The sequence below is a fragment of the Choloepus didactylus genome, chromosome 4, assembly GCF_015220235.1.
Source record: "Choloepus didactylus isolate mChoDid1 chromosome 4, mChoDid1.pri, whole genome shotgun sequence".
Taxonomy (NCBI): Eukaryota; Metazoa; Chordata; class Mammalia; order Pilosa; family Megalonychidae; genus Choloepus; species Choloepus didactylus.
The window spans coordinates 114,032,426-114,047,770 of record NC_051310.1 but is presented as its reverse complement, the minus strand read 5'-3'; the positions used below and the strand labels follow the sequence as shown (position 1 = coordinate 114,047,770).

General features: G+C 39.2%; 1 protein-coding gene across 13 annotated transcripts in view; it reads left to right on the top strand.

Annotated features, from left to right (window-relative positions):
- Positions 1–15,345, top strand: part of ANKDD1A (ankyrin repeat and death domain containing 1A) — a 201,044-nt gene that overhangs the window by 140,037 nt on the left and 45,662 nt on the right. For 11 of the 13 annotated variants that reach the window (XR_005216439.1, XM_037833696.1, XM_037833701.1 and 8 more), the window contains one exon: positions 3,198–3,296. The exons of 1 other annotated variant lie outside the window; for it this stretch is intronic. Coding sequence is in view for 11 of the 12 variants with exons in the window: in XM_037833696.1 (XP_037689624.1) it covers positions 3,198–3,296 (99 nt within the window). In the remaining variant the exon portion in view is untranslated. The remainder of the gene's footprint in view (positions 1–3,197; positions 3,297–15,345) is intronic. One more of the 13 variants, XM_037833695.1, reaches the window with a different exon arrangement.

Below are 15,345 nucleotides of genomic sequence, written 5' to 3'. Positions count from 1 at the left end.
TTTCTTTGTAGTTACCATAGGGCTTAAATTTAACACCCTAAATCTGTAACAATCTCGTTTGCTTTGGTATCAACTGAGCTTCAAGAGAATACACAAACTCTTCTTATACCCCTCCGTCTCCCCACCTTTGTGTAGTTCTTGTCACTAATGTTTACATGTTATGAGTCCAAAGCCACTGATTTGTAACCACATTTTATGCATTTGCCTTTCAGATCCCATAGGAATTAAAAAGTGGAGTTACAAACCAAAAACACAATAGTACTGGCATTTATAGTCACCCAGTTGTTACTGTTACCGAAGATCCTTTTTACTTCATGTGGCTTTGACCTATTGTCTAGTGTCTTTTCCTTTCAACTTGCAGAACTTCTTTAGCATCTCCTATAGGACTGATCTAGTGGTGAAAGATTACCTCAGCTTTTGTTTATCTGGGAATGTCTTAATCTCTCCCTCAATTTTGAAAGATAGTTTTGCCAGATATGGAATTCTTGGTTGGCAGTTTTTTGCTTTTAGCACTTTAAATGTGTCATCCCTATGGTAGGAACAAGTTAGCGGCAAGGTAGTTATTTTAGGTTATTTGTTTTTCTTATTCCTTTGTTTGGTTATGGTTTGTTAATTTTTCGTGGGGTATGGTAGGAACGTGTTGGAAGCAATGTAGTTATTTTAGGTTATTTGTTTTTTCTTATTCCTTTGTTTTGGTTTTGTTCGAAATTTTTTTATTGTTTGTTTTTTAATTTTTTGATAAAGTTAAAAAATAATTACATAAATAAATGTATCATCCCACTTCTTCTTGCCACCATGGTTTCTGATGAGAAATTGGCACAGTCTTATCAAAGTTCCCTTATATGTGACACATTGCTTCTCTCTTGCATTTTTCAGAATTCTCTTTATATTTGACATTAAGAGAGTTGATTATATTTGGGTTTATCCTGTTTGGAGTTAGTTGAACATCTTGAGTGTGTATATTCATGTCTTTTGTTAAATTTGGGAAGTTTTTAACCATTATTTCTTTGAATATTCCCTCTGCCCCTTTCTCTCTTTCTTCTCCTTCTGGAACTCCCACAACACATATATTGGTGTGCTTGATGGTGCCCCACAGGTTCCTCAGACTCTGTTCACTTTTCTTTATTCTTTCTTCTTTCTGCTCCTCAGACTGAATGATTTCAACCTGCCAGCTCCAACCTGCTGTTGAACCCCTCTGGGGAATTTAAAATTTCTGTTACTGTGGCCTTGAGCTCTATTTGGTTCCTTTTCATAATTTCCATCTCTCTGTTAATATTTTCTTTGTGTTCACCTATCATTTTCCTGATTTCCTTTAGCTTTTTGAGCAAATTTAGGGTCATTTTTAAAAAGTCTTTGTTTAGTGTGTACCAGGTCCTCCTCACTGATGGTTTAAAATGCTTTATCTTTTCTTTTGCCTGGGCCATTGCTTCCTGGTTCTTTCTATGTTTTGTAATCTTTCGTTAAAACCTGGACATTTTGATATTTTAGTATGTTACTGATGGAATTTAGACTCCAAAGTGTCTGTTCCTTAAGCTTGTATCCAGCTAGTTTTATCATAGCACTTTCCTTGAATGTCAGAAGATAAGGAAAAAAATAAAACACCGTCCCAGTCCTTGCAGATTGACCTGTAGGAGGATCTCCTTCAGAGCTTATCCAAACAGTGATTTTAGAAAATAATTCCCAGCCAAAGCTTAGCAGCCTCCTTGATGCCTTCTGTCCATGCATCTTTTCTTGGGCATGCATATGTGCCCCTAGGAATTCTCCTGTTTACATGGTTCCAAATGTCCCCTCTTCCCTAGGAAACAGTTTCCTCATGGTCCCAGGGACTGCACTGTATGTCCTACACTGGACTGTTTGTCCCTTGCTCCAGAAGCATGACTTAACTGCTCTCCCACAGATTTCTGTAGGAGAGCTCTGCGAGCCACTTTATACACACAAGAAGAGTTCTTTGAGGCAACCACCAGACAGACTTGGCTAGACAGACATGCTTCCAGCATATGCGCAAGGGTTACTCTGCTTCCTCTGGAACCGAGACCAGGGATCCACATTGGGAGCACAGGTTGTCTCCCAGCTGAGCCAGAGAGGGCTGGGGGAAGGGCCAACAAGGGTGCCACAAGATCCTACCCCCTCCCCCCCCCTTTTTTTTTAATCCTACTGTTTTTCAGTAGCAACCCCCCTCCTTTTTTTAAAAAAAAAAATTGGCTCTGGCCGTTTACTGGAGTCTTGTTTTCTAGAGCTTTGAGAAAGATGTTTCTACCAGTTCTTGCTGGTTGGTCAAAGTTTCTGTCGGGGTGGGGGAGATGGAGCCCTGAAGATACCTTTTTCTCTGCTCTAAACTGGTGGTGACAATAGAGGGCATTCTTGGTGTATGTGTGTGTGATTACAAACTCAGTATGTGAGAGCGTTTTTCCATAATAAATATAGCTCTGTAACACTGACTTTATTGGCTGTGTACTCTTCCACAGTATCTGTGTCACCATATTGCCTAGAAAGGGGGGACACTGTGGCAGTGTCTCTACTTTATCATCTAAAGTCAGGGAGCCACAGGGAACCATTGGGGGTGGCATCCTACCGCTTTGAGAAGGATCTTGAAAGAACTTTGGGCTCAGAGGGCTCTATTCTGGTCTTGGCTGGCTCTCTCATTCACTCATTCATACACCAATGGTTACTAGACTCATACCGAGGTACCACTGGTAGAAAGTCCAATAAGACGCGGTCCTATTAGCCATGTGTCTTTGGACAAGTCGTTTCCATTTTTTGCTCTTCAGTGTTTCCATTTGTAAGGTGAGGCTACTAATAAGAATACCATCCCTATATGCTTCCTTGGTTAATGTGTGAATTAAATGAGATATTGGAGAAACATAAGATGTTACTGCTAGAAGGGACCTTATCAAACATCACTTGCCAGTTGAAGAGAACCAGAGAAGGAAAAAGACTTGCCCCAGGTAACACAGCAAATCCTGGTTTAGCAAGGTCTTGGGTCTTCAGGCCCCTGCCCACCCTGATGGTCAGCTTTGGGTTCCAGGGATTCAGGCTTTGGGGCTGTAAATGCCTCAGGCCACCCATGTCGACTGATAAGTGAGAAGGGGCAAACACAGAAGCACCATACCCTCCCTACTCCCACCATCCAGCTCTGACCTACAGCTCGACAATCCTGGAGCGGACCCACTAGCTGATCTCTGTGTTTCTCCCCACAGCAGGGTGCTTCTCCCATGCATCTCGCTGTCAAGCACAACTTCCCCACCCTGGTCCGGCTCCTCATCGACGCCCACAGTGATCTGGATGCCACCAACCATGTAAGTGGCTGCAGAAACCACCCTGGTCCCAGGTTGCTTCTGAGCACCCTCCCAGCCTGGCAGGGTTTGGCTGCTGTCTCCTACCATGACACAGACTGGGGAAATTGATTTTTTAGATTTTAAAAACCTGTTTGAATATTTGTTAAAGGCAGCATCATTTAATTAACCATTCCCTTATTTTGAACCTTTGGTTGTTTCCAAGTTTTTGCCATTACACACACACACACACACAGAGAGAGAGAGAGAGAGAGAGAGAGAGAGAGAGAGACTGCAGTAAACATCTTCCTACACTCAAACTTTTCCTTTCATTAATTTTTTTCTTAAGGAAAATTCCCAGGGCAGGGTGATTGGGGCAGGCTTATCTAACAAGTGACCTCTGAGTCCTGACAGTGTGGTTGGTCAGGAGCCCTATGAAATCTCGTCCCCACACCACTCGCCACCAATCATATAATACTCAGTGCCGGCAAGGCTGTGACACACACACAACCACTGGGAGTGGAAAGCAATTGGGCAGAATATATCACATAATTTTTAAATGGCTAGTATTTCCACTTCTGGTAACTGAACCTCAAGTAATATGTTAAATATATTACAAGTTTCAAGCATAAATATATTCATTGCAATTTTGGTTAGGTGATCTCAATTTGAATATGACCCAAATGTTTAACAACAGAGAAGTAGTTAGATAAATGAAAATACAGGCACAGATAGGCTATTATGGAGATATTAAAAATGGTGTTTACCATAGGTACATGGAACTTTGAATAGGAAGTGAGATCTGGTAGGTTTGTACAGGCTAGTGTGAAATCCTGATACATCCCAAAGTAATCTGGGCAGAGAATAAAAGTGTATTTGCAGGGCCCCCCTGAGGAACTGGGGAAAAATGCAGAAATTTTGGACTTCCCCACCTGGGTTATTACTGATATTCTCACAAACATTGAGGACTAACAATTTAGTAAGATGAACCCTCAATCTTGGGGCTTGCCTTTATGAAGCTTGCTACTACAAAGGAGAGGCTAAGCTTACTTATAATTGTGCCTAAGAGTCCCCCCAGAGAACCTTTGTTGATCAGATGTGGCCTCTCTCTCTAAGCCTACTCGGCTCATGTGGAATATGACTCCCAGGGGTAAAAATCTCCCTGGCAACATGGAACATGCCTCCCAGGGATGAGCCTGGACCCAGCATTGTGGGATTGAGAAAATCTTCTTGACAAAAAGAGGGAAGAGAAATGAAACAAAATAAAATTTTAGTGGCTGAGAGATTTTATATGGAGTTGAGAGGTCACTCTGGAGGACATTCTTATGTGCTATATAAATATCCCTTTTTAATTTTTCATGTATTGGAAAAGCTAGAAGGAAATACCTGAAACTGTTGAACTGCAACCCAGTAGGTTCTTGAAGATGATTGTGTAACTATGTAGCTTACACAGTGTGACCGTGTGATCATGAAAACCTTGTGGTTCACTCTCTCTTTATCCAGTGTATGGATGAATGAGTAGAAAAATGGGGACAAAAACTAAATGAAAAATGGGGTAGGATGGGGAAGTGGAATGCTTTGGGTGTTCTTTTTAACTTTTATTTTTATTCTTAGTTTTATTTTTTTGGAGTAAGGAAAACATTCAAAAATTGATTGGAGTGACAAATTCACAACTATATGATGGTACTGTGAATAGTTGATTGTATACCATGGATGACTGTATGGTATATGGATATACATCAAAAAAACTAAATTTAAAACAAATGTTTAAATTGACGTCATTAACATGGTGACATAGGACACCCCAAGAAACAACCTCCCCAAAGATTCAGTGAATAAAAGGACCAAACTCACTTGCTTAGAAGTCTGGAGGAAGGTAGAGACTTGAGATGGACTTCAAATATGCTGAATCAAAGAAAGAGAAAAACATCAGGGATCCAGAAATCAGGGGAGGTCAGTACAATACCCAGGGAAGTGTGGGATGAAGAGAATGAGAAACCGTGGTCAGAAATTGTGAGTGATTCTGTTCGTGGCTCCTGATGCCCATCCCCCACCCTTGAGGGAAACAGTGGTGGGCAGCCCAATCCCTGCCTGGGGGGTGGCTGCAGACTGAGACAGCCATGAGTGTCCACCCTAAGTACAGAGGGGGGTCACAGCCCAACACTGAGCTGGATATTGGCCAGTAAGGTGAGAACTCGGCCTCCTGCAGTTTCAGCCCCTCCTGGCCAGAAGCCACCAAGTGCCACTGTTTTGACTGCTTCAGAGGTGGCTCTGGCAAAAAGCCATACCAGCCTGCTTTCCTAAGGCTGAGGTAATGGGTAGCTGAAGAGTGCCACCTGCTGGGCAGGATGGAAAGTGAAGGGGGGAGGGCTTTTTGGAGTCTCTCCAGACCCTCTCCAGGGCCCATTGGATGTGGTCTATATCACCTGTGTAGGAAAATACTGACAATCCAACTGTCAAAGAAAAGCCTTAATACAAATCCAACCAGTAACAAAATCCTAGATGAGGGAGAAACCAACCTTCAGAATAAACCTATCAAAATAATCAGATGACAAAATATCAGGAAAAAAATCACAAGGCCTACAAAAACACAGGAAGACATGACCCAGTCAAAGGAACAAATTAAAAAGTGAGAGGAGACAGAATTTGGAATTAATCAAAGATGTTCAAACAAATCTCCTTAAACAATTCAAAGAGATGGCTAAAGAGATATTAAGAAGATACTGGGTGAGTATAAAGAAGAATTTGAAAGCATACAAAGAAAAATAACAGATATTATGAAAGTGAAAGACACTATAGATGAAATTAAAAATATACTAGAGACACACAACAGCAGATTTGAAGAGGCAGAAGAAGGGATCAGTGAGCTAGAAGACAGCATTCAAATTTGAACAGACAAATGAACAGATGGAGAAAAGTTGCGGTCGCAGTTGACTCTTCTGGGGGGGGGGTGGCGGCCGGTTGCTAAATCCTAGGCTCTCAGAACTGCTCGGAGGATACCGGCGGCGGGGGCTCTTTCCCGGAGGCGAGGGCGAGGCGGAGGACTTGGCCAGGTCCCCGGCGGAGGCGTGCAAAGTATGGAGGGCGGCGAAAAAGGAACAGGCGGGACACGTTTCTTTTAGGGTGAAGAAGCCAAGAGAGTTTATTAGGGGAGAGTACAAGCTTATATCGGGCGGTTTAGAGGGCGGGGTGGCTGTAGGGGTTAAAGGCTTGGATTGGTTCTGAGAGGGCGTGAAGGTTGATTGAAAAGGTGCGGGAGTTGCTCCGGTAACGAAGAGGGTGGAGGGTACGGGTAAGGCACGGGGGTGGGGTTTTTCTCCGGCAAGCCCTCCCCAACGATTGTACTTTGGGGTGAGGAAATGGGGCCTGCCTCCGGCCTCACTTTCTCAGGCCTGGGGGGCTGTGGAGGGCGCTGTCGCCCGTGCCCACCACCCTCCCCAGGGGCTGATCAGGTCCCCCAGCCCAGGCCCGCCAAGTCGAAGCACGTAATCAGTGTCCCACAAAAAGTATAAAAAAATTTGAACAGGGTTTCAGGGAAATGATAGACAACATGAAATGCACAAACATATGCATCATGGGTCTGAACAGAAGAGAAGGGAAAAGGGCCAGGAATGATATCTGAGGAAATAATGGCTGAAAATTTCCCAAACTGCATAAAAGACATAAATATGCAAATTGAAGAGGCACAATGTACTCCAAACACAATAAAGCTGAACAGACCCACTCGAAGACCATACTAATCAGACTGTTGAATGCCAAAGAGAAAGAGAATTCTGAAAACAGTAAGAGAAAAGCAATTCACCACATGCAAGGGAAGCCAAGTAAGACCACATGCTATTTCTAATCAGAAACCATGGAGGTGAGAAGAAAGTGGTATAATATATTTAAGATACTGAAAGAGAAAAACTGCCAGCCAAGTATTCTTTATCCAGAAAAGCTGTCCTACAAAAATAAGGGAGAGTTTAAACTATTCACAAATAAACAGAAGCTGAGAGAGTTCATTAACAAGAGACCTGCCTTACAAGAAATACTAAAGGAAGTTCTGCCGGCTGGAAAGAAAAGACAGGAGAGAGAGGTTTGGAGGAGAGTATAGAAAAGAAGATTATCAGCAAGGGTAACTAATGGATAAAAAGAGAAAAAAAAATAGATCTGATGAAAGCCAAATGATAAAATGATTGAAGTAAATGATTGAAGTAAGGACTGCTTTTATAGTAATAACATTGAACATTAATGGATTAACACCCCCCCACAAAGGACTAAAAAATGTGGTCCATCTATATGCTGTTTACAAGAGACTCATGTTAGACCCCAAGTATAAATAGGTTAAAAGTGAAAGGATGGAAAAAGATATTCCAGAAAAGGAGTATAAAAAAAAAGCTGGGGTAGCAATACTAACATAAGACAAAATAGACTTTAAATGCAAAGCTGTTATAAGAGACAAAGAAGGACATTAAATATTTAAAAAGGGCAATTCTTGAAGAAGAAATAATGATCATAAATATTTTATGCACCTAATCAAGATGCCCCAAAGAACATGTGGCAAACACTGGTAAAATTAAAGTGATAAATAGACATCTCTACAATAATAGTGGGAGACTTCAACACACCACTCTCTACAATAGATAGAACATCTAAGCAGAGGATCAATAAGGAAACAGAGTACCTAAATAATATGCTAAATGAACTAGACCTAACAGACATATACAGAACTTTGCACCCCCAAACAGCAGGTTATACATTCTTCTCAAGTGCTCATGGATCATTCTTCAGGATAGAACTCATGCCGGGACAAAAAACAGGTCTTAAAAATTTTTTAAATATTGAAACCATACAAAACACTTTCTCTGATCATAATGGAATTAAGTTGGGAATCAGTACCAGCTGGAGAATTGGATATTCACAAATATATGGAGGTTAAACAAGCTCTTAAACAGGGGCTAAAGAAGAAATTGCAAGAGAAATCAATAAATATTTCAAGATGAATGAAAATGAGAACACAACATATCAAAACTCATGGTATGCAGCAAAGGCAGTACCAAGAGGGAAATTTATAGCCCTAAATGCCTACATCAAAAAGGAAGAAAGAGCTAAAATCAAAGATCTAAATGAAATCCTGGAGAAACTAGAGAAAGAAGACCAAACTAATTCCAAAACAAGTAGAAGGAAAGAAATAACAAAGATTAGAGGGGAAATAAATAAAATGGAGAAAAAAAAAACAATAGAGAGCATCAAGAAAGCCAAAAGTTCATTCTTTCAAAAGATCAATAAATTTTTCAAACCCTTAGATAGACTGACAAAACAAAAACAGAGAAGATGGAATTAAATAAAATCAGAAATGAGAGGGGGGTCATTACCACGGATTCCATAGAAATAAAAAACATCACAAGAGGATACTATGAACAACTGTATGCCAAAAACAATGCAACTCAGATGAAAGGGACAATTTCCTAAAAACAAGAACAACCTACAATGACTCAAGAAGATATAGAAGACCTCAACAAACCAATCACACGTAAAGAGATGGACTTGATCATCAAAAACTTACCAACTATATGGACCATATTACATATTATAGACTATATTTAAGAGAAATATCTTACCAGCACTACATTAATACTAGGGATGAATAATTAGCAGCTGATAAGAGCTCTGGGATGTTTTGTGTTATGATAATTGTCTATAATTGAGAGTGATGATTGTAAACTAAGTGAAGATAATGTCAGACACTGATTGTTTACTTTGGACAGAATATATGCTATGTGAAATTAGGAACCCCGTAGTTAATAAGTCAAGTCCTCAATCTTGAGACTTGCTCTTATAAGACTTAGGGTTATAAATGGGAGGCTGAGCCTTCCTATAATTATGCCTAAGAGGCACGTCCAGAGAACCTCTTTGTTACTCAAACATGGCCTTTTTCTCTCTAAGCCCAACTTGGCAAATAAATTCATTAACAGCCCCCCCACCACTACTTGGGACATGACTCCCAGGGGAGTGAATCTCCCTGGCAATGTGGGACATGACTACCAGGAATGAGCCTGGCCCTGGCTTTGAGGGATTGAAAATGCCTTCTTGACCAAAAGGGGGAAAAGAAAGGTACCAAAATAAGGTTATAGTGGCTAAGAGATTTCAAATAGAGTTGAGAGGCTAACCTGGAGGTTTCTCTTATGCAAGCTCCAGCTAGATATCCCAAATGGCCACAATATGTCAAGCCCTAACCAACAGTAGTCCCAAAATACCTAGCTCCCTATCTGAGATTCTATAGAAGTTTCATTCACTAAGTTTATCCCTCAGAAACTTAAATCCACCAATGTTCCCATGCCAGACAAGACCTAAAATCCAGAGACAATAGCCTTTTTGAGAAAAACATTCAGATGCATCCCCCTTCCCCATAATGTCGACACCCCTTTTTCAGTATGAACAAGTTAAGGTGGTCACTGGCTAGATACTCCTGAAGATTGAGAAAGTGATTAAATGAGAGGAAGGGGTAGCAAGATAGGATTTAACAGAGGATCATGAATACTGAATCTTTATATAAATATTTCTTTTAGATTCTAGCCATTAGAATAGCTTGAAGGAAATAACTTAAATGGTGGAATTGTAAACCATAACATTCTTTGAAAGTTTCTCTATAGCTACTCATTAAATTGTGCTTTGAAAGTTATCACCTTTCTGTATATATCCTATATTTTACAATAAGGAAAGAACTGAAACAGGAACTGTAACCCTTAACATTCTTTGAAATTTGCTGTTTGTTAAATCATACTTTGAAGTTATCACTATTATGTATATATGTAAAATTTCACAATTAAAAATGTATTAAAAATATCAGTGGCTATAAGGATATGGAAATATAATCATCACTTTCTAGTTTTCATTAACTTGTTATGAAAGGTTATATTAAGGAACTGTTGTTATTTTTGTTGTATAATGGTGTGGTAATTAGGTCACACAATGTTCTTAATTTTTGTATTTGTATACTGAAATATTTAAGAATGAATGACAGTATGCATGATTTACTTCATAAAAAACATTGATAAAGCAAAATTCCAAAAAATTGTTGCATCCAAGTGGAAAGTACATTGGATTTTATCTATTATTTGCTCTCTGGAAATTTTCAACATAAAAAGTATTTTTAAAAAAGATGTTACTTTTCCCTATTCAGTACTAGAGAATCTTTTGCTGTTGTTATATTTTTTTAAAAGTTCACTTCATAACAAAATAAAATTGGAAATTATTGATTTTAAACAACCTACTGGACTATGGTGGGAAGATGGCAGAGTAGGTAAGGTGGAAAGGGCTTCTCCTCCATGAAAATAATTAGAAAGGGGCCGAAGGACACCAGGGACCACAGTTTTGGGGTGTGACTGGCCATACAGGTTCCCCCACAGTACGTGGAGAGGACAGCTGACAAAAATGGAGAGACAGTGGCTGGAGGGAGGCGGTGAGTTTGTTCCCTGTCTGGACCATGTCCCCCACCCAGGCTGGCAATGGCAAAACTGCTGCCAGGCAAGAGCTCCCATGAGGGAACCCGGTGGGCAGCATTTGCTCCCTCCTTTCTCCACAGAAGATGGTGGTGGGGGGGGGTGCAATGGCGAGAAACGGTGAAGGGAGAGGCGCCATACCTGTGATCAGGAGCCCCTCCTACACCCAGAGACTTGTGGGCACAACGCAGGCAGAGAACTGGCAGGCAAGGACCACAAACCATCTGTGGGGTGTCCTTGATCATACTCCCTGCCTACCTGCTCAGGGCCCACATCATAGCCCCTGGACAGGCATCCTCTGGGACACATGGAGATCCACCACACAGAAGTTTGGGGAAGAGCTACTTGAGAATGCTACCTACTGGTAGGTTAGCGAAACTGCACTCCAGCAAGCTGTGCCTCAAGAGTGCCACCTGCTGGTAGGATTGGGAAACGGCACTCAAGTAAACCAAATTATATATAAATGCTCACATAATTCTTCACTTCCAAAAATTACCCTATAAAGACAAGCAAATGCCCTGAAGCCAACAGAAAATTACAAAGTACTTCAAGGATCTAGAAGATATGGACAACCCAAATGAACAAATTAAAAAGCCACAAAAGGCACAAAATTTGGTGCAATTAATTAAAGAAATACAAACAAACCTCCAAAACAACTTCATTGAGATGGCTAAAGGCATAAAGGAAATCAAGAAACTCTACAAGAGCACAAAGAAGAATTTAAAAGAGTAAATTAAAAAATAGCAGCTGTTATTGAAATAAAAGACATTGTGGCTCAAATTAAAAATATACTAGAGATGCACAATAGCACATTTGAAAAGGCAAAAGACAGGATAAGTACACTTGAAGACAGAAAATTGAATGTGAGCACAAGAAAGAAAAAATGGGAAAAAAATAAAAAAATTTGAAATGGATCTCAGAGAAGTGATGGACAACATGAAGCAAACAAATATAAGAATCATTGGTGTCCCAGAAGGAGAAGGATAAAGGGCTAGGGTGTTTCAAGACATAGTTGAGGAAAACCTCCCAAACCTTCTAAATAACATAAATATGCAAATCAAAGATGCCCAAAGAACTCCAAATAGAATAAACCCAAATAAACCTACTCTGAGACCTATACTGATTAGACAGTCAAATGCTGAGGAGAAGAGAAACTTCTGAAAGGAACAAGAGAGAAGCAATTTACCACATACAAGGGAAACAACATAAGACTAAGTACTGACTACTCAGTGGGCACCATTGAGGCAAGAAGGCAGTGGTATGACATATTTCAGATTCTGAAAGAGAAAAATTGCAGGCAAGAATTCTTTATACAGCAAAACTCTTCTTAAAATTGAAGGAGAATTAAAAATATTTACAGACAGACAAATACTGAGAGAATTTGTTAGCAAGAGACCTGCCCTGCAAAAAATACTAATGGGAGCTCTACTAGCTGAGAAAAAAAGAAAGGAGAGAGAGGTCTGGAGAAGAGCACACAACTGAAGAGTTATTAAAAAGGAAAAAAAAAAGAGAGGGGGGGAAAACAGATCCAACAACCAAAAACCAAAGGATACAGTGGCTGGTTCAAGAACTTCCTTCACAGTAATAACTTTGAATGTGAATGGATTAAACTCTCTAATTAAAAGATACAGAATGGTGGAATGGATTAAAAAATATGACCCATCAATATGCTGTTTATAAGAGACTTATCTTAGACCCTGTGACACAGAGACTGAAAGTGAAAGGATGGAAAAAAGTATTCCACACAAACTGCAATCAAAAGAAAGCTGGGATAGCTGTACTAATATCAGACAAAATAGACTTGAAATGGAAAGATGTCATAAGAGACAAAGAAGGACACTATATATTAATAAAAGGAATAATTCACCAAGAAGAAATAACAATTATAAATGTTTATGCACCCAAGCAAGGAGCTCCAAAATACATGAAACAAACATTGGCTAACCTGAAGGGAGCAACAGATACGTCTACAATAATAGTGGGAGACTTCAGTACACCACTTTCTTCTATAGATAGAACAACTAGACAGATTACCAATAAGGAAATTGAGAACCTAAACAACATGATAAATGAATTAGACTTAATTGACATATATAGATCGTTACATCCCAAAGTACCAGGATACACATTCTTCTCTTGTGCACATGGAACATTCTCCAAGATAGATATGCTGAGGCACAAAAGAAGTCTTAATAAATTTTCAAAGACTGAAATTATTCAAAGCAAATTCTCTGATGACAGTGGAATGCTACTAGAAATAAACAGCCACCAAGGAACCAGAGCTTCCAAAAATACATGGAGGTTAAACAATTAACCCTTATACAACCAGTGGGTCAGGAAGAAATTGCAAGAGAAATTGGTAAATATCTAGAGATGAATGAAATGACACAATATATCAAAACCTGTGGGAAGCAGCAGTGCTGAGACAGAAATTTATAGCTCTAAATGCATACATCAAAAAGCAAGAAAGAGCTAAAACTAAAGACCTAACTGAACAACTGAAGAGGCTAGAGAACAATCAGCAAACTAATCCTAAAGCAAGTAGACAAAGAGAAATAACAAAGATTAAAGCAAAAATAAATGAGCTGGAGAAGAAAGAAACAATAGAGGGAATAAAACCAGAAGTCGGTTATTTGAGATCAACAAGACTGAAAGATCCTTAGCTAGACTGACAAAGTCAAATAGAGAGAAGGACCAAATAAACATTATCAGAAATGAGAAGGGTATAATTACTACAGATCCCTCCCCCCAAAAAATCATAAAAGGATACTATGAATAACTGTATGCCAACAAGCTAGACAATTCAGAGGAAATGGACAATTTCCTGCAAACATATGAACAATCTAGACTGACCCAAGAAGAAATAGAAGAACTTAACAGACCAATCACAAGCAAAGAGATCAAAAATCTACCTACAAATAAAAGCCCAGGGTCAGATGGCTTCACAGGAGAATTATACCAAACTTTCCAAAAAGAATTGACACCATTCCTGCTCAAACTCTTTCAAAAAATTGAAGAAAAAGGAACACTACCTAACTCATTTTATGAAGCCAATATCACTCTGGTACTAAGACCAGATAAGGAAAGTACACAAAAGGAAAACTATAGGCCAATCTCCTTAATAAGTATAGTTGCAAAAATCCTAAACAAAATACTTACAAATTGAATCAAAAGACACATTAAATGAATTAGACATGATGAACAAATGGGGTTCATTCCTGGCATGCAAGGATGGTTCAACATAAGAAAATCAATTACTGTAATTCAACGCATTAACAAATCAAAAGGGAAAAATCAAATGATCATCTTGAAAGATGCTGAAAAAGCATTTGACAAAATTCAACATCCCTTTTTGATAAAAACTCTTCAAAAGGTAGGAGTTGAATGAGCCTTCCTCAATATGATAAAAGGCACAGCCAGCATAGGACTCAATGGTGAGAGACTGAAAGCCTTCCCCCTAAGATCAGGAATGAGACAAGGATGCCCACTGTCACCTCTATTATTCAACATTGTGCTTGAAGTTCTAGCCAGAGAAATTTGCTAACACAAAGATATAAAACGTACCCAAATTGGAAAGGAAGAAGTAAAACTGTCATTATTTCCAAATGATATGACCTTATATTTAAGAAATCCTGATAATTCAACCACAAAGCTACTTGAGCTAATAAACAAATTCAGCAGACAGGATAAAATATTAATGCACATAAGTTGGTAGTGTTCTATACACTAGTAATGACCCAACTGAAGAGGCAAACAAAAAAAAAAATTCCATTCACAATAACAACTAAAAAAATCAAGTATCTAGGAATAAACTTAATCAAGGACATAGAAGACCTCTACACAGAAAACTACAAATTTTTACTAAAAGAAATATAAAAGGACCTAAATAGGTAGAAAAATAATCCATGTTCATGCATAGGAAGATTAAACATTGTTAAGATGTCAATTCTACCCAAACTCATCTACAAATTCTATGCAATTTCAATCACAATTCCAACAACCTACTTTGCAGACTTGGAAAAGCTAGTTATTAAATTTATTTGGAAGGGAAAGAAGCCTCAAATTGCCAAAACAACCTAAAAAAGAAGTGGGAGGACTTACACTTCCAGACTTTGAAACCTACTATAAAGCTACAGTGGTCAAAATAGCATGGTATTGACATAAAGATAGACATATTGAAGATATGACACTGGCACAGAGAGTTGACAACAGAAGGGTACATGGGAAAAATCTACACATTGCCTGCTATAGACTATAATTAATAGGAATACCATACTCTATAAAAGTTTCACTCACTAAGTTTGCCAGAAACTTAAATCCTTAAGAGTGCTTCTATGCCAACTAAGTTCCAAAACTCAGAGGCAATAGCCTCTTCAAGAACACCAACGAGACTTGTCGCCTTTGCTCATAAAGTTGACACCCCTTTTCAACACGAGCAGGTTACGGTGGTCACTGCCCAGACATCCCTGAAGATCAGGTAAGTGATGAAAGTAGAGGAAGGGGTAGCAACAGACAAGATGGACTTTAACAAAGGATTATGAATACTGAATCTTTATACAATTTTCTTTTTCTTAGTTGCTAGGGTATTAGAA